At 50.6% G+C, this 24,945-nt stretch overlaps 1 protein-coding gene across 4 annotated transcripts in view; it reads left to right on the plus strand.

Moving 5' to 3' along the window:
- Positions 1-24,945, plus strand: part of LOC136115181 (CBP80/20-dependent translation initiation factor) — a 148,038-nt gene that overhangs the window by 118,388 nt on the left and 4,705 nt on the right. For all 4 annotated transcript variants that reach the window (XM_065861124.2, XM_065861125.2, XM_065861126.2 and 1 more), the window contains 2 exons: positions 7,913-8,068; positions 22,875-22,928. In XM_065861124.2, coding sequence (XP_065717196.1) covers positions 7,913-8,068; positions 22,875-22,928 — 210 coding nt within the window. The remainder of the gene's footprint in view (positions 1-7,912; positions 8,069-22,874; positions 22,929-24,945) is intronic.

Genomic DNA, 24,945 nt, shown 5'->3' on the forward strand with positions numbered 1-24,945 from the left:
CACCTTCTCAACCAAGGCCAGAGCAGACGCAGGGTCCAGCGTCAGCCTGGAGCTGGGATTTGGGTAGAAGGGCATTGAAGAGGGCAGAACCTCTGGGTGTTTTTTCCTGGGAAGAGGAGAAAATGGGATAACTTGTGCTTTGCCCATCCCTGGCATCACTTGACTGCAGGCAGGAGGGATACAGGGGATGCTCTTGTGCCCACCACCCAGGCTCCTGCAGGAAATCTCTTTTTACTTTTTTTTAAAGGATTTCTAGCTAACCTGCAAGAATTTGTACCAAATTTAGTTTCCAACTGAATGGGTTTGATTGATGTGCTCAAGTACAAGTGATATTGGACTGGCCTTTACAGAGGGATGGTCCCATGGGACTTGCAGCGTGGATGTCACAACACAGGCACCCTCAGCATCCCCCAGCCAGACTTAGGCTCAGTTTTAATCCCCATTGGATGTTTTTGCCTTGTACCTACCTGTCAAAATCTGGATTTGGAGAATCAATACTGGAGTCCCCATCCCTTTACCTCCCTGGCAGGTATCACTTCGCGCAATCTCATCTTTTCCTGCTTGCTGGAGAAACAAAACCTTTCCATTTCTGCTTCATTAATAAGAATAACTTGTGTTTCCTTGAGTCTCTAATTTTCCAGCTCATGCCGTCCAGTGGTGTGACACGGTCATGGTCACAATCAGCTGCTCCGCCAATATCCTGCAAGATATGCCATGAGCATCCCTTTAGAGGTAAAGGGTTTGGAGGCATCGAAGGAGTTTTGCAGGTTAATGTTGTTTTCTGCAGCTCTTTTCTGCAAATTCAGTTTTTCCAGCGCAGATGGGCAGCTTGGGAGGTGTTGCAGAGTGCTCCATACCTCTGTGCTTCAGGGATGAGCAGAAAAATGCATTTTTTACATCCATTAAAAAAACCCCAAACATACCCAAATACAACATTTGCTGTAGCAGAAACTCCTTGTCTTCATAGGATTTGTAAACGTTAGCCCCCAAGAAAGATTTTCTGAACTTTTTTGTGTAAATAATGTTTTTTAGCTGACTGGTACTTCACCTCCAAGCTGTGTCTTTCAGTGGTTGCTTGTTCCCCATCGCAGGGAGTGCGGAGCTGCATTTCCAGCACCGGTACCCGGTTCCCGTCGGATGCTTGGCCGTGGTGGTGGGAGAGCCGGGCTGAGGAGCAGGCGGAGGAGATGAGAGGGTTGCCAGCCCCTTGGCTTTCCAGCATGTTTGCTCAGCAACGTCGAGTGCTGGGCCAGAGCCACCACCTCCCTGCAGACTAAACAGTTGCGATGTTTTCTCCCATGACTGAAAGAATTTCGAAAAGGGTCCTGGTATGAAGCTTTACACAAACTCTGGGTGCCATGAATATCTCTGGCTGGGAGGCTGTTAACTCCCTCCTGGCCCGTGAGGTTCAGTCTCTTGGAAGATGAAGGGAAAACCCAGTCCATGATGGGGTTTCTTTCTTTTAAAGGAGAAAGCCAAGATCTCTGGCTGTGACAGAAATCCGGTGGTGTCAGCACAGGACACACATGGACCTGCTGGAGAGGGGCCAGAGGAGCCACAGGAATGATCCGAGGCTGGAACAGCTCTGCTGGGAGGACAGGATGAGAGAGTTGGGGTGTTCAGCTGGAGAAGAGAAGCTCCAGGGAGACCTTAGTGCACGTTTCTGGACTTAAAAGGGGCCTGTGAGAAAGATGGGGACAGACTTTTGAGCAGGGCCTGTTGTGATAGGACAACGGGTGATGGTTTTAAACTAAAGGAGGGAGATTCAGGCTGGACATGAGGAAGAAATTGTTGTCCCTGAGGGAGGTGAGAGCCTGGCCCAGGTTGGGCAGAGAGGTGGTGGATGAACCATCCCTGGAGACATCCCAGGCCAGGCTGGACGGGGCTCTGAGCAACCTGAGCTGGTGAAGATGTCCCTGCTCATGGCAGGGGGGACACTGGGGGAGCTGGGAAGATCCCTTCAGCCCAAACTGTTCTGTGGTTCTGTAATGCCCCATGCCCTTTAGACCTGTTTGTGGCCATCTGTGTCCACTGAGATCCATACAAGAGGAAACGGCCTCAAGTTGCACCAGGGGAGGTTGAGGTTGGATGTGGGGAACAATTTCTTCCCCAAAGGGCTGTGGGGCATTGGAACAGGCTGCCCAGGGCAGTGCTGGAGTCACCATCCCTGGAGGGGTTGAAAAGACACAGAGATGAGGTTCTTATGGACGTGGATTAGTGCCAGGGGTGGGTTAACGGTTGGACTCAATGATCTTGAGGGGCTTTTCCAACCGAATGATTCTGTGATTCTATGAAACACCCCAAGAAGAAGCACGTTCACCTGGTGCAGATCCAGCTCAGAGGAAAGGGAGTGATGAAAGTCTGTGGGAGTAGTGCCTCGTGGCTGGGTGAAGCCGGGACCTTTGCGAGGCTAGGCACAGGGTGTCATCTGTAATTTGAAAGCTTTATCTGCTTTAAATGTCAATAGCCCCTTTGTTGGAGTAATAATAATTGCTGGGATTTGCATGTCTCAGTCACATACCCCAAAGCTCTTTGCAGAGGAAGATGAGTAAATTGTTCCTGTCTGCCAGCTGGGAAATTGGGGTGCGGAGGTGATGGGAGCCCACGCAGGATTGGAAATAATACATTTCAATCTCTTGTGCTGTGGTTGCCCAGCTCTGCGTGGAAGCTGTTGGCTCAAAGCAGGTTTTCTGCCATCGTTTTACTCTGCTTTGTCTTATAGAATCGTAGAATTATTGGCAAAGACCCTCAAGATCATTGAGTCCAACCATAATGCACCCTGGCACTGCCTCATGTCCCTGAAAACCTCATCTGTGTGTATTTCCAACCCCTCCAGGGATGGTGACTCCAGCACTGCCCTGGGCAGCCTGTTCCAATGCCCCACAGCCCTTTGGGGAAGAAATTGTTCCCCACATCCAACCTCAACCTCCCCTGGAGCAACTTGAGGCCGTTTCCTCTCGTCCTGTCACTTTTTACTTGGGAGAAGAGACCAACAGCCTCCATGCTACTGGCAGTAGCACAGGCAGGGATGGTTTGGTGGCATCTCAGTATGGTTGAGTCCTCGAGGAGTGTCAGCAGGGTGCTGGCAGATTGGCCAGGAGTGTTGCTGCAGGTGGTTGCAGAAAGGGCAGAGCCCATGGAAGAAATTCCACTTCATGTCTCTCGTGCATGGATTAGCACAACAAAGGAGCTTGTATGGTGGTGTCCATCTGGGTGAGATGTTCCCGATAATGCAGTGGGTGATAGCTCTGTCTTAGAGGTGCTAGGTGAGACCTGAGCATCCATGGATAGAGGTGTTCCATCAGTCTTTGGTGCTGCCACAGGTTTCTCCAGGACTTTCTGAGCTTCTTCTGCATGTCGGCACCATAAACTACTCATCTCACTGGGTTGTACTCCCCAGAAAGCAAAGCTACACTCCTCCTCGAAGCCAGCACTTTAATACAAGTATTATTTAAATTATAAACAGGGAATAATGTGCAAAAAGTCATTTATTGAAGCCCTTTCTAGGAGGGTTTGAGGAGCGACCAGGCAGAGGGTATGTGACACAGGATGGACACTGTCCCAACCTCTTCCCACCACCTCCCTCCTCCAACCCTGTTTTACTTGTCTCAGGCCCTTTCCAAAGAGCCATTTAAGGCTCAAACCTTTTGTAGCACATTGCCAGCAACACCAAGTATTTAGCACAGCCTCTCTCCACTTTTTATATCGCGCCAAGCGCTGATATCTAAGCGTTATATGTTTCTTTTTACGCAGTATTTCTGACTCAGTATTTCCTGCCTCCTTGACAATGACTGAGTAAACAGCTGAGCTGCCAGAGGAAGAGCCCAGTGTTTACAGAGCAACAAGCCCAAATGTCTCTCTTTTTTTAATTTTATTTTCCATCAGAAGGTGGCGATGCTTAAATTAACCCTCATTTTCAGTCCACGCTAAACTGTTGCCCTCTTTGCTGCTGACAGAGTTGGTGGGCCCAGATCTGGGGAAAAATATGTTGAACTCCCAAGGGATGAATTTTGGGCTGCAGCTGTTGGGGCTGGAGCGAAAGCTTGGACCCGATGGCAAAATTCTGCTGTTTATCCCTCTTGACTCCACTGCCCCACCAAAACTGGTAGAGGATGGATTTTCCTCCTCTATTATGGACTGGCCAAGTCTTCTTGGCTCTTCTAGCTTGGTCCTGGTCTTGGAGAGGTCTCACCTCTGGGCCAAGAAAGGACAGCGTTGCATGAGCTACATCTGCACTGAGATGAAGAATGAGCTTTCACTTGGGTGCAAGGGTGGAGAGCCCCAAAATAAAGACATTTTTTCTGTTCCTGTTGCTGGCAGGAGCTTCAGCCAAGGGTAGAAGTTGTCCAGTGGGGGATGTCAGAGGCTGGGCTGAGCCGTGGCTCATCTCTGTCATAGAATCATACAATAGTTTGGGTTGGAAGGGACCCTCAAAGGTCATCTAGTCCAGCTCCCCAGCATGAGCAGGGACATCTTCAACTAGCGTGAACACAGGCCACCCCTGACCTACCCATCACGCATGGTGAGACCCAATGTGATGAATGTGCTTAACCTCCAGGTTTGTGCCCCAAAATTAAAATCATAGAATGTCCTGAGCTGGAAGGGACCCACAAGGATCATCAAGTCCAACTTGTGCCATATGAGACCTCTTTGGAGGTCCCCTTGGCATCCCCCCAATTGCCGCATGATTTCCCAATAAACTCTTCTCCCAAACCAGGCAGAGAAGGGAGGTCAACCCTGCTACCTGGTATAAATACATTTTATTTTAAACTAGAGGCGCTGAGGGAAGGTCATCCAGTCAATGCGCCCAGATTATTTCCAAGCCAGGGCACCCCCAAATTAGTAGTACAATTCCTGTTTAAAAATACAGCCAAACTGATGAAAGATAATTTGCTCGCTGCCCTGACATCACCACCTAAGCATGGGGTAAGCCAGTCCACGGGTTATTTTTATATAACTCCATGAGGCATTTCCAGAGCAAATAAAGTTCACTGGGCAGGGCAGTGACCTGGCCGCCTGGTTTCAGGGCTCTTCAGCCTCCTCAAGGCTTCTCCTCAGTGGGTGGAGGTCTGTGGGCCAGGGCATGGCTCCATCGATGTGCTCCAGGCATGTGGGACATGGATTTTGTCCTCTGCTGCTCCTCACAGCTGGCCAGATCTTCACCTCTCCCATGCTGTTGGTCTGGTTCATCCGTTTTGGTTGCACACACTTTGGAAAAACCATTGAGTTGTTGTCCATGTTCTCTATGCCCAGCGTGATGGGTCACAGGTCCTGCTGGGGGCACAGTTGACATGCAGCCAGGTGGATCACGCTTGTAACTCCACTGACTGAATTACTTAGATCATAGAATAGAATCACAGGATGGTTTGGGTTGGATGGGACCTTCCAAGCTCCCCCAGTCCTACCCCTGCCATGAGCAGGGACATCTTCACCAGCTCAGGTTGCTCAGAGCCCCGTCCAGCCTGGCCTGGGATGTCTGCAGGGATGGGGCATCCACCGCCTCTCTGGACAATCAGAGATGACAGCAGGGACCTCCACAAACATGAACACCTCAAGGGAGGTGGGACATCTCTGCATAGGAGACGTTCATGTTGGCTTGTTGTGTTGTGTTGTGATTCTGATCAAACCTGCTGTCTGAAGACCACATTAAAGGCCAAAGCTGCCCGGAACATCAGTGTAGACCTTCCCAGGCAGGACAAGGGAGATGCTGGTGGGCATCCAGTGTAGGAGGAGCAGGATGGCTTGGGGGCTGGAGAACTGCGTGAGATGCAGGAGACATCCCAGTGCCAGGGGATGGAGAAGTCTTGGGGCATCAAGGAAGAGCTCCAGGGTTCAAAAGGTGCTTTTTGTCCCAGGGCCGAGGTTGGTGACCTTATGGTTGGAGGAGGCCAGGAGGTCCCTGGTGCGAACGAAGGGTGTGGGGTACTCTCATATGATTTTTTTTTAATTGCTCAAGAGTCGGGAGGACATTTAGACTATTATTATTATAATTGTTGTTGTTGTTGTTGTTGTTGTTGTTATTATTATTATTATTATTATTATTATTATTATTATTATTATTATTATTATTATTTTACAAGTGAAATCCCCAGAACAAGTAATTTGGTAACCCTGGGGTGGTAACCTGAGCTGACAAATCACTGTCTCCTCCATCACCGGCTGGACATCGAAAGGACAAACTCTGCAAACTCCCCTGGAGATTCTGCAAAGACCCAGCAGGATTTGGCTGCAAGGTTGACTTGGGAGTCGCAGACACAGTTGGACAATTGTCTTATAGAAATGGGTGTAGAGAGGAATTAGTCACCGCTGTTCGGTTAGTAAGTGCCTCGGTTATTTTACAAGTCTTTTTCCTGCATATGCAAATGGATTTTTTTTTTCCTTTTGTAATGAAACATATAAATAACTCCTGTCTTGCATCTTCTATGGTTGTGTCAGGAAAATAAGCTTTGTGCTTTGGCCTGGGTTTCTTTAGCAGCTGCTTTACTTACCTTTTCTTTTCAAAAGAAAAATCTCCAATGTGTTGTCCAGGGCCATGAGAACGCACTTTGGTGCGATGGTTTCTATATCTCCCAGGATTTGCAAGGTGCATCCATGGGTTGGAGCGTTTGCAGCAGCAAAAGCCCTTTGTCTCAGGCGATAGGAATAAACCGAGATGAACAAGATACAGAAGATAATTGATTTAGTCACTGGGTTTCAAATGTTGTGCAGCCTGCACCGGGAACACGCGGTGTTGAGAACGAACTTGTCCTGTTTTCTCATTTTCCCCTACTTGGTGTCTGCTGGTTTTTAATACCGAGGAAAGGTCACTATGGAGACAGACAAGCCAAGTCGCGTGGGACAACTTGCAAGAAGCTCCACACCATTGCTAAGAGCCCAGGGAAACCCTTTGGGCTCTGAGTACGATTCGCTATCTCATGCCACCCTCTAGAAAGGTTTTTATTTGCTTTTCATCTCTCCCTTCAGGCAAACCCCTTTTTTTTCTCCCTGGCTGGAGGACCGATGAGGAGGTGGTTATCTCCCTTCACACTTCCTCCTTATGTTGCTCCATAAATCACGTCATTCGAATAATCCTTGGTCATGGCAACCACCAGCTGAGGAGCAAGGTGACCTTTTAATGCCAGGCCTGGGCTGCCCTGATCTTCAGGTTGGGCAGTCAACCAGGCTCTGCCATAATCTCATGAGACCCCAGGGAGCAACCAGACCATTAGTATAGCCCCAGCAAGACACAGAACCATGGAATCATCAAGTGGTTTGGGTTGAAGGGACCTTCCAAACTCACCCAGTGCCACCCCTGCCATGACAGGGACATCTTCACCAGCTCAGGTTGCTCAGAGCCCCGTCCAGCCTGGCCTGGGATGTCTCCAGGGATGGTTCAGCCACCACCTCTCTGCCCAACCTGGGACAGGCTCTCACCACCCTCAGTGTAAAAAAATATACTGGATATATATTGAATATACTGGGGTGAATGATCTGGACAGGTCCACCTGGGCCACCAAGCTCAACACGGCCACCAGCATTCTTTGCGTTCCTTCTGCGTTTTGTTTGACTTCTCTGTTCTTGTTTCTATTCCGTCTTGGTTGTGCAGATGGCAAAGAGTCCCTGCATGCATCCGAGGGGGAGGGCAGGGCACGGGGGACGCCGTCTCTAGCGCAAGCCGTGACAGTTATTGCAAGGGCTTGGTGATATTTCTACAGTACCTGCTTTCTGGTGGCTTTGCTGTGTTGAAATTCCAGCCGCTCGGCGTGCGTTGAGTAATCTCCCCGTTGTTACTAAAGAGTCAGTCTGTCTGTCTGCCTCTCCCCCCCACCCTCAGTTTCAATTTCCTCCTAATTCTTTCTCTAGATGGCCGTTGCCTCTCCCGTGGCCACGCGGTTTCGCTGATGCAGGCTCTTGTCTCTCGTCCCTCTTGCAGAAGGATTTCACCATGCGGGAGGAGTTGCAGCAGCGGGATGTGGAACGTTGGCTGGGGTTCATCACCTTCCTCTGCGAAGTCTTCGGCACCATGAGGAGCAGCACCGGAGAACCTTTCCGAGTCCTCGTCTGTCCCATTTATACCTGCCTCAGGGAGGTAAATGCCCTTTGGAGTCTGTCCTTCTCCACCTTGCAGGTCAAGCCGTTGCGTTGCCGTGCTGACGTGCCCACGATTTGTAGATGTTTGCTTGATGATTCCTAGAGGTTTCCTTTGCCAGCATCACCAATTTTCACCCCCAAAGTACCGAAGTCTGCGGGGATGCTTGGCTTTTCCTGCATATTGTGTTTCTGCTTATTGAAAGTACGTGCTCCGAGCAGGACCCCGTTGTCCAAGGCTTTGCAAAGCCCCACAGCTAGGACTACAAAGCCAATGCTTGAGTTTGCAAATCCCAACTGAAGGGGCTTAAAAAGCTTCTTAAAAGCAAGCAAAGCCACCTGAATAGGTGAGGGGAGGAAAAGGGGAAAGAAGTGAGGTCCCGTATGTCCTTAGTTCCTGCTTAGTGCAGCAGAAACCCAGCCCTGTCACCAGGACTGAGGACATTTCAGAACCTGAGCTCCCCATGGTTCGGGGTGATGGCAAAAACCTCAGTGAGGACAAACAGAAAAAGCAACTCAAGCGTTAATGTTCAAAAGAGCAGGAGAAGGCTTTGCCCCATCCTGCTTTAAAGACGGTTTAGTCTCCTGCTGCTGTCTGTAGAAGACTTTCTGAAAAATCTGCGTTGTTGCTTAGGGTTGGAGCTGTGAATCTCACATTGTCACTGGTGCCTCTGTCGGGCCGTAAATAACTCGCTGTAAAATCAGTTTTCTCTGCTAGACCTGGAGCAAGTGAAGGGTAAAGAAACTGCCGGCGATGGCTTTTTTACACGCGTGGGAAGTTTTCTCTGAACACAAACACATCATAAACACTTTAATATTGTGGGGAGGGTTCCCAGACGGTGACTGTAGCAGTGAGAAAGAGTCCAGGCGTCGTGACAAGGCACACAGATCCAGAGGTGGATGAGGGATGCTAAGAATAGCCTAAACTTCCCCAAAATCTCAGACCACAGTGGTATGTGTCACCTTCTGGGGAAGACCTTGGCATCTGGCAAAGTCCCCATTCCCCTCCGCTTCCCATCACCGTTGTGACACAGCCCAGCCCTGATTCTGCCGGGATTGTTCCCTGCCCACTCCTGTCTGCCCTCGCCGTGTCATCACAGTCCCTCTGGTCACCTTGCTGGTGTGTGGGGACACGATGGCGATCTAGACGCGCACGGAAAGACATGAATTTCACGCATTGGGGATATTTTTTGCTATAGGGCAGCTCCTTAGAAAGCCTTTACTAATTATATCAAGACATCATGCATAAATTGGCTCCTTAGCAGGACTGCTCTGTCCCGGGGCTGTCCCTTGTCAGAGAAGAAGACTTTTAGCTTGGCTGACATGGGTGAGCCTGAGTCTTCCACATCTCCTGGCCCGAAGAGGTGGACCCTGACTCACGCCGTTCCTCTTCCATGGCTCTGGGATGGGTTTTCGTCTTGCTGACATTTTTTTGCCACCGTCAGTTAATCCTGACACACGGGGCCAACCCAGGACAACAAAACCTCCTGTTTATCATCAGTGATGTGTTCCAGGCTCTGAGGTGGTTGGTAGAGCCAAAGCCAGGCTGGAGATGCAGCTGAGGAGGTGGTGGTGAGCTCTTCCATCCACACCTTGGAGAAGACAGGTCTCATTGCAGGGAGTTGGACTAGATGACCTTTAAAGGTCCCTTCCAACCCAAACTATGTGTCAATGAGTTTGCTCAGGGTGCTCCATGAGATGGGGGAAACTTTCTGTGACTACCAGACGCTCATCCCTTGGTGAACTTCCTGAAACACATGGTGGCCCAGGGCAGGAGAGGACATCCCCATGGCCCAGACAGTTTGGGACCAGCCGGCAACCACGGGAATTCCTCCCCTTGCCTCAGGATGGGTTTTTCAGGCTGTAGTAGTACTCATCGTGGTTTCTTCTCCTTCCTGCTAATCAACACGTACAACCCCGTGTACAATCCCAGCCCCTCGCTCCTCGCTCCTTCCTCCTCAGACCAGTCCCCTCCACACACTCTCTCTGCCCCATCCACCCATCGTTTGACGATAAATCATTACCAGAGGCGAGATAACATCTCTCCCTCTGCCTGTCCTTTGAGCTCCTCTTGCTTTTTAGTTTCTCTGTCTCTTTTTTTTCCCTTTTTTCCCTTTTCCTTTAGAACTTTGGCAGACTGAGCCAAAGGTCAGCAAGGGAGTGAGCAGGAGGAAGAGGAAAGTTGCCAGATGACTGAGGCGGGAACATCTCTTCCCTTCCCCCTGTAAAGCTCCCTCCGTCCAGCTCCTTTCCTTTTCCCTTCCCCTTCAGTAAAAGCTTATTAACACTATCATTAATTGTGGAGCTGGGCAGGGTGGGAGGGAGCAGCGAGAACATCAGTGCGGGGGACGGCCCGGTGAGGAGGACCTGGGGACGTTGCTGGAGCGTCGTGTGACGACACCGGTGTTATTTATTGAGCGTTGTGGATGTGTTGGTTTTGTGGGCTGGGAAAAAAATAAAAGAAAAGAAAAAAAATCAAAAGAGAAGTTCATTTCAGGCGAGGCTGGAGTGATAAATGCTGAGGTTTGCTGGTTAATCGAACCAATGTTCATCACCGTCCTTGGGGACGCGGGCAGAAACCGCTGCGTTTTGATGTCAGCCATGGCAACAGGTGCTTAATCACGGCGAAGGAAACTCAGGTCAGAGCTGCCACCTCACCTGGCAGTGTTTTGTGAGCCAAGGGAATGGCTGTGCCTCTTGGCACAAATGTGGTCCACACCAAGCCCCCATCCCAGGGGGATCTGCTGCATCCTCCTCTGCACCCGTCACCTGAGTGTCCTGCTAGAGAACAGGGTGTGGGGAGAAGGAAGGTTCTACCACCACATCTGACATGGTGACTGCCTCTCCCAGGAGCTAGATCCCCAAAGAATCAAAAAGTTTAATTGCCAAAACCATTCTGAGGGCTTGGGGTGAGATTTGTGCAGGCAGAGAGTGTCTTCACAACGAGGTCTGTTGGGGTCAACGTTGGGATTTTAGGCAAAGAGGTGGTTCGCTGAGAGAAGTAAAAGGTGGGACCAGCTCTTGCTAAAATGGTTTGGTGGAACACGACAAGTTTGGGTGGTGATTGAGGTGGAAACACATTTTTTCTGCTTGGAATAGTGCAGGGTTGAAGTTGGAGAAGGGAAATGTGGTGTCCAAGCCCAGCCCAAAGATCAACATTGAAGATGGTCTCGGTGTCTCCTCCTGGTCCTACAGTGTGCTCAACTCCGGCCTCACTTTATTTCGCAAAACCACACCAAAATTGACCCTGTACATCTTCTGCTCCTCCAGTATGATGGGCAGTGAACATGTTGCCATCCATCCATCTGCAAAGCCCATGCCCAAACACCAAGGACCACATTCATCCCTGCTCCAACAATACTTCATGCTGCACGGCCCCCAGACCAGCTTAAACCAGGAGAACAACCAAGGGACTTTTGTTCTTGCAGCCTGGCCATATTTCTTCTTTTCAGTGGCCTTCAGCAGAGTCAGCAAGATGTGAAAAATGGAATAAGACCAAGGACCACCAAATGTCAGTTGAACTATCAGTGGGGCAGGAGCACTCCAGAGCCTGGTGCAACAAGTGCCCTGTGTCTACTGAAGATGTTGAGATACTAGATAATACTATTTCCCACCTATTTTTCACCGACTATCACCGCTTTTGCTTTTTCTGTCTCTTTCCTAAGCATGGTTGGAGCTGGCTGGTCTTCATCCAGGTCTGTGCTGCCCATGGCTGCAACGGGGTTGGCATGGGCCAACCAACCCATGGCATGGGCCAACCCAGCTTCATCCTCTGGTGCTTCTGGGATGGAGAAGTATTGTCAGGTCTTGGAACAGGCTTCCCAGGCCAGTGGTGGAGTCACTGTCCCTGGAATGGTTGAACAGGTGCAGAGATTAGGTTCTCAGGGACATGGGTTAGTGTCAGTGTTGGGTTAGTGGTTGGACTCGAAGATCTTGAGGGTCTCCTTCAACCAAAATGATTCTGTGAACATATGATTCACTTAGGACTGAGTCCTGAGGGACCTGGCCCACCTCTTGGTGATGGTTCAGGTCTACAGGGAAGGAAGGATCGTAGTCAATTCGGAGCCGTGGTCATGCTCTGCAGAAGCCGGGACATACGAGTGGTGTCAGGGAGCTTTGACTCCTCATGTGTCTTGATCTCATCCTCATCGGATGTTGTTGGGACACCAACCCAGGAGGTGCCTCTGGGCCTGGGAGCTGCCACCTTCCTGACATCCCTCTGCCAGGAGGAGCCACTTCCAGCCAAGGTGGTTGGTGTCGAGTGGTGCTTTGGATGCATTTGTTTGTTTTTATGACGCCATTCAGCTGTCAGACCCGGCTTTACAGCCAGGTAACCTGAGCAGTTGCCTCCGGCAGCAGAGCGAGGAGGTGGAAAAACTGGCTTGCGGGACCTAAAGCTCGAGAAGATGCCAAGTAGTGATGTCACTGTGGTCTCCTCAAGGCACCTTGCTGATTGGGGTCCCACAAGGGCAACCCTGTTGAGTGGTCCCCCCAATTTGATGTCATGTGCAGACATCTCAAGGGCGCACTCCTCACCTCCTCCACCTCATGGATAAGGGTGCAGGTCCCAGGATAGAGACATCAGTTCTCCTCACCAATAACCCAATAGCTACAACTCTGTGAGTCCAACCATCCAACCAGTCTTTTTACCCACCTGGTTGTCCACTTCATCATGTCCTGTCATGGATACAAGGTGACTGGATTCCAGAGGTGACAGGGAGCAGCCTTGCTGTGGCACCATCCCACTTTCAGCGCCCATGGGTGCATCGCACAGGGCTGTTAGGGCAGGTTCAGAGCAAACCTCGAGAAGCAGCTCATCAGAGAGGCTAATTAAACGGCAGAACTCCATCGTGCAGGAGGCTGTGGCTGCAGGACCAATTCACGGAGGTCACAGAATCATCGAATCACTTTGGTTGGAAGAGACCCTCAAGATCATCAAGTCCAACCACTAACCCACCCATGTCCCTGAGAACCTCATCTCTGTATTTTCAGCCCCTCCAGGGATGGTGACTCCAGCACTGCCCTGGGCAGCCTGTTCCAATGCCCCACAGCCCTTTGGGGATGAAATTGTTCCCCACATCCAACCTCAACCTCCCCTGGTGCAACTTGAGGCCGTTTCTTTGTGTCCCTGTCTCCCCTCAGCTCCTGTTCTCCAGCTGAACCCCCCAGGTCCCTCAGCTGCTCCTCAGAAGGTCCCTCCAGTTTGGGGGGTTATAGCTGCTGAGGCTGCCCCTGGGGACATCACCCTGAGCATCTTGAGGGTCTCTTCCAACCAACATGATTCTATGATTCTACGCTATGTGGGCATTCACCAGACCCAAGACAAATGTTTTTATGGTCTTTTTACCAATGGTGTGGACAGACGGCAGCGCCCGGGAGCGGTGAACCAGCCCTGGCAGCGGGCAGGACATTCGTTCTCCGTGCAGGAATTGTCTCCTTACCTCCAGTCTGGTTGGCAGAGCCGGTCCCATTTCAGCATCGTTTAAAATCTTGGCACGTTCCCACGGCTTCCCTGCTCCCTGCAAAGCCTCGGGGTGGTGGAGGATAAGTACTCCCCGTCTCATTGCCTTTCCCCCACGTCTGAGTCTGCAGCGCAGTGCGTAGACGGGTATCCACTCCCCTCCCTTCTCTTAGCGCCTGTTATCTCCTGGGGCCATGCTGTGTAATTTAGCAAAACTATTCGAGCAGGGTAATTAACGTCTGAACTTCAAGAGGGCACTGCCTTTTTACTGTCTCCTTCGGAGGAAGAGAGAGGAAAAACCGTCCCAGCTGCACTCGGAGGAGCAGGGAGGGTGGTGCTGTTTGGAAAGGAAAATTGTATCTTCTAACGCGGGTCTTGCCTTGGTTTTTTTTTAATCACTCTCCCTTTTTAAAAAGCGTCAGCCTTTTTGAGGCAAAAATGGTCTTTGAGAGTATAATGAGACGCTAGGATTTTTAAGATTATTCTCCTAATTCTTCTAGAATTTTTATTTTGTTGAATGAGCAACGGAGCCAGATCACAGAATCATAAAATTATTCAATGGTTTGGATTGAAGGGACCTTCCCAGCTCCCCCAGTGCCACCACTGCCATGAGCAGGGACATCTTCACCAGCTCAGGTTGCTCAGAGCCCCGTCCAGCCTGGCCTGGGATGTCTCCAGGGATGCTTCAGCCACCACCTCTCTGCCCAACTTGGGACAGGGTTTTACCACCCAAATCCTGATCCTGATCCCACACCACCCTTCCATCCAGGTACCTCTGTGAGGCCAGATCTGACCAGAGAAAATAAGTTCTTTATGAAGAAGGGGATTTATTTCCTCGTAAAAGCCCCCTTCTGCTCTCCATATCTCATTCTGCAAAAAGAAATCAGTGGTTTGGTTTGGTGAGACTGGGACGAACTGGAAAGTGGTTTGTAGGGGGAAAAGGATGGAGGAGGGATGAGGGATGGGAGGGAAGGGATGTCAGGGAAGGTAGGAGAAGAGGAGACTGAGGGACATGGGGAGGAAGGAGAAGCAGGGAGAACAAAAAAGTGGGGAAATGTGGTGGGAATCCTGAAGAGGAGGACTGAAGACATGGAAGAGCGGGGGGAAATAAGACCCCCTGTAGCTGTGCTGGTAAAATCCCTCTTGTGAATGCAGCTTGTATGGGGGAAAAATCCCTTTAATCAGCATCATTTTGGTCAAAGGACAGGGTTAAGGTGAAGGAAAGGGGGTTTTATTTGGGAGCAGATGAGGACAGACCAAAAAGAGGAGGGTTGCGCAATGCCTTTGAGCCCAGAAGCTCTGTTGAGTGTTTTATGTGCAAGAATATATATTCTTGGAAAGCTACGGGACTCGTTTAATCCCAGCAATAAAAGCGGAATGGCATATTTTAAATAAGGGAGGGGAAATGCCACCCTCGTTTCTCAGGGACCCATAGAGAAGGCAGCAGAAACAATTAGGGCAGACGAAGAAACGAAGCTTAGATACCATCTCACAGGATGGTCCCTCCTCCTCGCGTGGCTTTGTTTTTCTCCTTCACCCTCCCTACCAGGCATTGTTAGTTCCCAAAAACTCTTTTCAATGGGATGTAAACACAACTATTTGCGTCTCCCTGCCGTTGCCTTCTCTCCTCTGAGCCAGGAAAGCCCGAGAGCGTCCGGAGAGCCAGGGTGGAGCCCGTCACAATCAAGCGCGATGGTCTCGCCGCTGGTTCTTTCCATCTTTTGTCTTCTCCTCGGGACCCTTGGGATGAGATCACATCCTCCTCTCTCTCCCAGGGTTATTATGGCTTCGGCCAGGCAGGATGAAGCCGGCCGTCTGGGTGGCTCGGTCGCCCTGTGAGCACAGACTGGGTGGCTCTGTCCGTCTGTCTCACCCACCTTCAGGTCCTGAAGGTCCACCTCCAGCCAGGGGTTGTATAACTACCAAGCTACTGTTGGATTGCAGCGTCTGAGTTGATGAGTGACCAGATTTTCTTCATCATTGTCTCCAGTAATTGCCTCTTAATGGTTTCCATCTTGCAGGAATCCCTTCTGCTCTTCCAAATCCGGGGAGGGGGAGTCGTGTTTCATGGTTTCCCTTTTCTACATGGAAAGGAGTGGGAGGAGTTTCCCACAACTGAGTATGAGGTTTTGTTCCTCTGGCCTTAATTCCATTCGCTGTTAAATATCTCTGAATTCCTCAGGAGCCTGACGACGAGGATAACCAACATTTTGGTTTATTCAATGCTGTAAACAATCTAATCTCTTCCTACCACCCTCCCAGGGAGTCCTGGTTGAGTAATAGGAGAATAGAAATCTCTTCCTCAGCTGAGAGCAGCACGTCACTGCAAAAGGAGCAGCTTCTACCGAACAAACTCCTTCATGTTGTCCAAAATACACTGGGGAGCTCCTTCCCACCTTGTGCCACCTCTGTGTGGGACCAGCAGTGACCCATGTTGGTGGCTTCTTCCTAATAGAGCAGCGTGAGTTGCTATCATCATAGAATCATTTTGGTTGGGAAAGACCCTCAAGATCATCGAGTCCAACCATTAACCCCACGCTGTCACTAAACCAAGTCCCTAACCAGGCCACCCCAGTCAGATAACTGGGGAGAGGGACCCCTCCATGAGATGCATGGCTTGGTGGCACCTTGTGCATCCTCAGTGGGGTTGAAGACTTCAGCAGATCTCCAGAAAGGCATGAGCAGAAGGCAATGTGGAGGGAAGCACCATTGCTGGTGGATGCGGCTCAATGCACCCTGCCTCTCCCAGCTCAGCTGGGTTTTCAGAGCTCAAAAAATAAGATTTTGGAGCATGGTAGAGCCTGTCCCTTATGTGAAGATCAACACAGGCAGGTCCATAAGGGAAAGGTTTTCCCCAAAACTTTGTGTTTGGGCAACCTCAGCATTAAATGGGTGAGCGAAAGAGATGCCTGTGAACTTCTAAAGGGCTTCTGTTTCAAAATGCTCGTTTGTGTCTTCTCTAGGGGAAGGTCTCACCTGATTTCCCTGGTTGCCAGGGTATGTCCAGACTTTGTACCCTTTATACAGAGTGGCACTGGCCCAGGTTGCCGGTGGCTGCAGGATCAGCCCAACTGACCTTCTCGTGTCCTGGGTTGAGGAGCTGATACCTGTAATGGGATCAGACTGCAGAAATCCTGCAACTGGCCTTGCCGGTGGAGTGTTTGGTAATTATCCCCCACACCCTTGTTTGTACTTGGCATTTTCCTCAGTCCTGGGTGTTTTCACCACCCGGTGCCTTCTGACAGTAAGAAAAGTGGAGTTGTAGCAATTGCTTGGAGCTCCAAGAGGTGCGTGACGCTCCCCATGCCGAGCAGCCGAGCAACCCCATGGATCTTATCTCTGACATCTCCCTTGAACGCTTGTGGCAGGAGGTCGATAAGGGGCCACTGGAAAAGCAGAAAATTGCTATTTATGTATTTCTGAGGAGAGCCTGTGAAAGTGCAGCAGAACTGACTTGTGCTCCCAGGAGGATGACCACAGAACCTTAGAATCATAGAGTAGTTTGGGTTGAAGGGACGTTCCCAGCTCCCCCAGTGCCCCCCCTGCCATGACAGGGACATCTTCACCAGCTCAGGTTGCTCAGAGCCCCGTCCAGCCTGGCCTGGGATGTCTCCAGGGATGGTTCAGCCACCACCTCTCTGCCCAACCTGGGCCAGGCTCTCACCACCCTCAGGGACAACAATTCCGTCCTTATGCCTAATCTGATTGTCCCCTCTTCTAGTTTAAAACCATCACCCTTTGTCGTATCACAAGAAGCCCTGCTCAAAAGTGTCCCCATCTTCTTTCTAAGCCCCTTTATAAGGAGGTCTCCATGACAACGCAGACTGCAGAGCTGGATTATATCCATCTTTTTGAGGACAAAAGTCCACCGTGGCCCTTCCCAAGGGCTCCTGTGGGACTGGGAAGCACCATCTCTCCTGCACCCTTTCAAGCTCAAGTTCATTCTGCTTAAGCTCCAAGTGGCTCAAGTGGCTGTTTTTTTGCCTTGTTCCTCATCAAAATGTGTCTCCGCTTTCACCCGCTGCCTTGTTTCACACCGGCGAGCTGGCTGCTACACCGGGATGCTGTGTTCACAACGTGTTGGTTCCTCTGCGGTTGTGCTCCACTCTCCCCGGGGTGAATACCAACAGACACCACCTTGTGACCTACACATCAGATGAAGAGCAGACCTGTGGGCAGGGACTGCAGGGCGGCTGCGAGGCTGGAGCTTCACACCTGAGGCTGTTTAGATGTCCACGCATGTTGCTACCTGGATGGATCAACCTGAGATGCCCATCGGGGAGCCGGGGCAAGTGACACATGGACTACAACCAGCCCAGCTTTTGCTGGGTCTCAGAGACTTCCCAGCCTCTCCATGGGTGGATATTTTCAAGCTTTCTGTGCTTTCACACCGCAGTCATCACCCAAGCATCAGAAGACACTGCGTGCGAAGAGGTAGTTTGTGGAAAGCGTTGCTTATGTGTCATTTTGCAAGCGATATCATACACAATAATTAGTCCTGTGCCTTGCAGGGGAAATATAGTTGGAGCTGGAAAGGGTAATGTGCACGCTGGGCTCCCTCCACTCCTTCTCCCAGGGGGAACTCTACGAACACAAATGAACCTGCGTGGTTTGGTGATAAGGGACGGTGGGGCAGGTTCTTCAGTCCTGCTCATGGTGTGGGCAGCCCTGAGAGTACCAAGTAAGCACTTGATCTTCTCAGCAACCCAGGTGATCTCCGAAAGCAGATAATAAACCCAAATATTTGTGGGTCCGTGAATCCCATCTCTCTGTTTTGCTCCTAGTGGTCTGCACCACATGTGTTTTCATCCATTGATGTTTAGGAGGACCAAGCTGGTTCTTTGCATGATGAAGCACCGCTGCAGTTTTGGGGCTTCTTTGCCCTCTCAGCCACCGTTGCGTGCCACCCCATAGGGTTTATGATGCTCTAAAATAAAGACCAGTTTTTAGGGCCGTGGAAGCCAGGGGAGACTGGTCCCAGTAGCATCCCATGGAAACCAGTTGCACTCCAGAGCCACCCTTCCAGGCACTGCAGCTCCCCCACTTCCAGAAGCAGACACTACCAATTATTTTGGATTTCTTACAAAAATATTAAGCCCCCAGAACCCCCCCAGGCACGCTGACCTCACAGAGGCCCTCGCCCAGCGCCCCATCTCTCAAGAGAACACAGAAATTTAGAGGAGGAGCCCAGTATCTCCCACCGGTCTGCAAAGCCGCTGTTCCAGCCCCAGAAACAAAAGCGAGAAGCCTTTTCGCAACCGCGGTTGGGTATTTTATGAGTGGCCGGGCAGATTCTGGCGTGCAGCCGCCTCTCTTAGGAAATTGAGCAGACTCTTTGTCTGCTTTCCAGCAGGAACTGCTGCTTTCCTCGCCCGCCTTCGCCCGATACGGGGGAAACCGGCTGGAGAGCAAAGGGAAGAAGGCTTTTTATTCTCTCTCAGACAACCCCAGCCTCCAGGGGATGATTATGGGTTAAACCAAAAAGCATGTGAGGCTCAGCTCACCTTTGTCTGCCTCACGCTTCTCTCTTTTTCCACTCCCTCGTCCACGTTCAGAAGCCGGTTTGAAGTGTGTGGGAACCCGGTGGAGAGGGATGGGATGGTGCCTGCGGTGGGATTTGGGGCAGATGCACGTAGCAGGGAGGAGTGGTTACAAATAGTTAAATAAATAATAATTCCAAGGCGGGAGTGGTAATTTAATGGGTATAGCGTGTTTGCATTAAAATATTTTACGTAAATATGAATTAGACTGCAAACGATGAACGCGATCGGTTGGGTTTGGGTTTATGGTCACGCAAGTGCCGTTGCTTCGCGGTTGTGACTTTCCTGGAGGTCTTGAAGCGTTTGCACCATTTTTTCTTGCAGGGCTGGCACGGGGGGGATCAAGGAGCTTTGTGAAACGCTGTGCTCCTGCCGAAGCACCCACCCTTGGGTGCTTGCGGGGTTGCTTGGGGACAAAGCATCCTTTGAGAGATGGGTGCAAGACTTTATCAGTGGGTGAGGACATGGATGGCAGGACCCTGGGCTGCGGTCCTTGCAAGTGCCACCTTTGCTGTCTGCCTTCAGCAGCCCATGCCGTGCTAGGGAGAGCGAACTGGGCGTCTTGATGTCCTCCAGCAGCAGATCTCTGGTGCCTACAGCCCAGGGAAGCTCCAGAGCCCCAATCCATTGTGCTAGAAACCTAGTTATGATGAAGAAGATGCAGAGCAACAGTGACATCTTCCTGATCCTCCTGGATTCAGACCACTGCACTGATGCAGGTGGCTGACGGTCATCTGTGGGCATCTGTTCACGGAGCACCAGCAGATCCACATGCTGGGCCCCAGTCTGCTGTGCAGGGCTGTCCCTGGCTTTGGTGGGCAGGCTGTGGGCCTCCTCTACCCATGTAGAGGCAGAGGCTGGACTGTGGCCCTTGGGACTGGTGTCTCTTGGTGCCTCAATGAAGCAGTGGAGAACATCATGCTTGGATGGACAGACGAGGTGGAGCACGTGGTGCTTGGATGGATGAGGTGGAGCACATGGGGTCTTGATGAAGCAGTGGAGCACATAGCACTTGGATGGATGAGGTGGAGCACATGGGATCTTGATGAAGCAATGAAGCATGTGGCACTTGGATGGATGAGGTGGAACACGTGGTTCTTGGATGGAAGAGGTGAAGCACATGGTGCCTCGATGGGCAAGGGGAAGCACATGGTGTCTCAGTGGACAAGTTGAAGCATATGGTGCCTAGATGGATATGAGGAAGCACATGGTGGCTCAATGGAGCAGTGGAGGACATGGTGCTTGGATAGATGAGGTGGAGCACATGGTGCCTTGATGAAGCGGTGGAGCACGTGCTGCTTGGATGGATGAGGTGGAACACATTGTGCCTCAGTTGATGAGGTGAAGTACATGGTGTCTCAATGAAGCAGTGTATCACAGGGTGCTTGGATGGGTGAGGTGGGGCACATGGTGCCTGGATGGACAAGGTGGAGGACATGGTGCCTGGATGGATGAGGTGAAGTACATGGGGCCTTGGTGGACCAGTGGAGCACATGGTACTTGTATGAATGAAGTGTGGCACATGGTGCCTCAGTGGAGCACGTGTTGCTTGGATGGACGATGTGGAGCATGTGGTGCTTCAGTGGATGAGGTGGAGCACATGGTGCCCTGGTGGACAAAATGTAGCCCATACATTCTCCTTGTTCAGCCAAGTCACATGGCATGAGGTCCAGAAGAACACCGTGAAGGTAGAAGGTGCCTGCCCAGGAATTGCGGCAGGATGTAGTCTCTGTTTCATCGTAGATAAGACTATCGCTCATTAGCCAAATATCCAGACACTTGACAAGTGACATATTCATCCTCACAACCAACGTTCGAGGTGAGGAAGTGTGTCCCAGCTCTACAGGTGGGAAGGGCTGGAACTGAGCCACCATTGATCCTTCCTAATCAGTCCTAACTCCACTTTTCTTTCATTTCTATGTTATATTCATTACTAAAGAATCAGAAAGATGAATATGTATTTAATTTGCCACTGTGCTTCATGCCATGCTCACCAGCTGGATACCCCAGCAGTGAATTTTTGGACTACAGCATGTTTATATTTGTCCCTAATTTATATTTTTTTTTTCCTTGTTTGGTTTGAAATAATCTCATGGGTTTTCTTTTTTTGCAAAGAATCTGCAAACTGTTTGTGAGAACTTATCTCAGACCACGCAGCTTGGGCTTAACTAACATTTTCCAAACAACTCAGCAGAAAGATAAACTGGCGGGGATGGTGGTGGAGCTGTTGCATGTCTCCAAAACCCTGGCTGAACCTTTGGCTAATGTGAGATAAAAAACAATGGACCACAAGCTCCTCGAGATGCCGTAAACATCATTTTCAACGCAAACAAACTGCTGGCTGCTGAAAACAGGATAAGGTGAAGACAAAACTTCGAGAGGAATGATGATTCTAGTTTTTTCTGGCTATTTTTCCAGCAGTTTTGGAACTGATAAACAAATAAGGCGTTTATTTATAAAGGAAACATGAAAAAAATGAGAGTGAGACGGAGAGATGATAAGGCTGAGAATCAGAATTGAGATTTTAACTAAAGGACGTGACTTTGGAGCACGTTTAGTTACGCTGAGCAAGTTTTAGACGGGCAGCTTTAATTAGTCCAAACACTTTCCAGAAGTTTGCCTTTCCCTGATGAATTTCAGATACTAATTAAGCCACTTTTTCGTAATTTTTCTCCTTTTTTCTCGGTGTTCAGTGCATTCGCTCAGCTCCGCTGTGTGTGCAGGGGTTAGCTTGGGGCTCGTTCAACCCGAGGTGATGGAGTGGAGGCGGCTGTAGCTTCAGGTGCTGCCAGCGCTTGTAATTTTATCAGCTGCCCCACGGTACGGTGTTTTTCACAGTGCTCCCGCTCACTTTCTTGGCTGATTGCGAACCTCAGTGTTTTTATCTACTTGAAAAAAAACAACTAGAACAACCGTGCTTCTTCTTGCGGTTACCCAAAACAACGCCTTTGTGTGCGTGACGGAGTCGTGAAGGTGAAAACAAAGAAAAATGTGAATTTTTCATCCATTTTCAAGGCTCTTTGCATGTGGTTTTTGGGGGTGAGACGTGCTAAACTCCTACACTTTGCCATCATCAGGTAGAGCTGTTGACTCTCGCGACGTGTCCTGAGTCAGAACCAAGAGGGTCGAGCATCTTCCTTCCCGGTCACAGCAACATTTTGGGTCTCTCGTGGAAACTCCTCGTGCTTCCCAGCTCACGTTTGGGATGCAAAGTTCATGATGGGGTTGGAGTCGCTGCACCTCAGACACCGTAGTTTCGCTGCAACCCATTGCGTTCGCACCACTATGTAATCAGTCTAGCAGGAGCCGTGTTAATTACGGTGTCTTGGCTGTAGCGCTTCCCCATCGGGTAATTTTGTGGCTGGTCGAAGTGTCCCCATGGGGATGGAGAAGTTTGGTGGTGGGTGGCTGCCTCTTGGGCCGAGCTCTTCCCTTCCAAACAGCCGCTCCGACGTTGTCATTTGATGGTTGTAATCATTTTTAGTCACATTTTCTCATTGCCTGCCATGGGATTTAAAAAAAAAAAAGGCAGTGTAACCCAAATAGAATTTATTTTGAAAGCTGTTAATGTAAATTCTCTATTTTCTGCTCAGCTTGCTTGCTCCCAGCAGTGGATACGCTCTGCATTTTGTCATTGTTTATCTTAATTTTTTGTGTTGATGATCGCTTTTCCACCCTCTTTCTTGTTTTCTGTCCTTTCCTCCTGGAAGTGGCAAAAGCCCAGCGGGGTGTAGAGATGGAAGGGAGGTCACACGGGAGGCCGAGGTGACGCGTTTCTCACTGCTGCTCTCTTCTCTCCTTTGCAGTTGTTGCAATCTCAGGATGTGAAGGAAGACGCTGTGCTCTGCTGCTCCATGGAGGTAGGAGAGCACCTGCACCACCCATCCTGGTCCTCACGGCTTTGTCCCTTCTGTCCTTGGCTGCACACATCTCAAGCAGCTCTCAGGTGTTTCCAAACCCAGTCAGCCTTGTTGCCTCTTTCCCTCTGGAATCATAGAACAGTTTGGGTTGAAGGGCCTTTCCCAGCTCCCCCAGTGCCACCCCTGCCATGAGCAGGGACATCTTCACCAGCTCAGGTTGCTCAGAGCCCCGTCCAGCCTGGCCTGGGATGTCTCCAGGGATGGTTCAGCCACCACCTCTCTGCCCAACCTGGGCCAGGCTCTCACCACCCTCAGGGACAACAATTCCTTCCTCATGTCCAGCCTGAATCTCCCTCCTTTAGTTTAAAACCATCACCCCTTGTCCTATCACTACCAGCCCTGCAGAGTAGATAAATTACATCACCATGAGAAAATATATGTCCCTTGAGACTCTGTCACTGGACTTTTGATGCATGTAAATGGATGCAAAAAGTTTGGTAGCTGAGGTCCCATCCCAAAATTATACCATCCTGGTTCCTTCAAATCTCGTCGTGTGTTTGCTTTTTAAGCACAAAAAAGCTCTGTATTGCAGCAAAAACTGCCCCTTGGCTGACAGGGAAAGGTTTGCTGTGCTCAGCAGCAGCTTTGCAGACAAACGCTGCTGCAAATAGAGCGGACTTTCATTAGTTTCGCTTTTAGGAAGCAGTTGGCCTGTGGGGACAGATGCCTTCCTTGCAGAGAGTGGTTGAAATAGCAGCCTGAACGGTTAAAATTCAGTGAAGTGACAGGCAACCGAGGAGGAGAGGTTGAATTTTAAAAGTTAGGCCTCCGGGGAGCTCGATGTTCAGGTCCCATGAGCTCCCCGTGATGATGGACTCACTGCTGTCCCCTCCAAGCTTGGGCCTTCTCCTCTGTGGGGCCACCCGGTCCTTATGCTGCTCCATGGAGACTCTCCAAAGAGTAATTGCATTAAAAAAACCCTCGGCTGTCCTCAGAGAAGCGGGACGACGGGTGTAAATGCAGATCTCGGCAGGGCAGGATTTGTTATGCATACAAGAGGCCTCTGCTGATTGCAATTAATGACGGGGAGTCACTGACAGTGGTGAATCAGCGCGTAAATGAAGGGCCAGGTAGAAGGCAGCAATACCACATCACAGCCTGCACTTTGTTTTGACAATAACATGATTTTTTTTAGGTGGGTTTTTTGTTTTGTTTTGTTTTGTTTTCAAAAGCAATCCAGTGTTGTTGCCTTTGAAGTCAGTGGGAGCTGAACCATCCGCTCCCCCAGCAGCCCGGCACGGATGCTTTTGAAAACCTCGCCCTTCATCTTCGGCTCTTGGAGTCTGCTGCTGGGTGGTTTTGGTTTTCAAAAGCCACGACGCCTTTACCCCATGTGTTCGCCCCACCGCACCGAGCAGGGAGAGTCGGAGGGATGGAATTGTAGAATCACAGAGTGGTTTGTGTTGGAGGGACCTCCAAGGCTCCCCCAGTGCCCCCCCTGCCATGACAGGGACATCTTCACCAGCTCAGGTTGCTCAGAGCCCCGTCCAGCCTGGCCTGGGATGTCTCCAGGGATGGTTCAGCCACCACCTCTCTGCCCAACCTGGGCCAGGCTCTCACCACCCTCAGGGACAACAATTTCTTCCTCATGTCCAGCCTGAATCTCCCTCCTCTTTTAGTGAGGCAGATTCCCCTCCCTGACCTGCTGCCCACGCTCCCGATGATGCAGACCAAGACACAATTGGTTTCTGGGCTGCAAGCGCACGTTGCCGGCTCATGTCCCATCTCTCATCCCTCAGCACCCCCAAGTCCTTCTCCTGGGGACTGCTCTCCATCCCTTCACCCCCAGCCTCTGCTGATAGCAGGGGTCAAACAGACTCAGGTGCAGGACCCTGCACTTGGCCTTCTTGAACCTCATGAGGTTCACCTGGTCCCACTTCTCAAGCTTGTCCAGATCCCTCTGGATGACATCCTGTCCCTCAGACATGTCAGCTGCACCACTCAGCCTGGTGCCATC

Source organism: Patagioenas fasciata, chromosome Z, assembly GCF_037038585.1.
Source record: "Patagioenas fasciata isolate bPatFas1 chromosome Z, bPatFas1.hap1, whole genome shotgun sequence".
NCBI lineage: Eukaryota > Metazoa > Chordata > Aves > Columbiformes > Columbidae > Patagioenas > Patagioenas fasciata.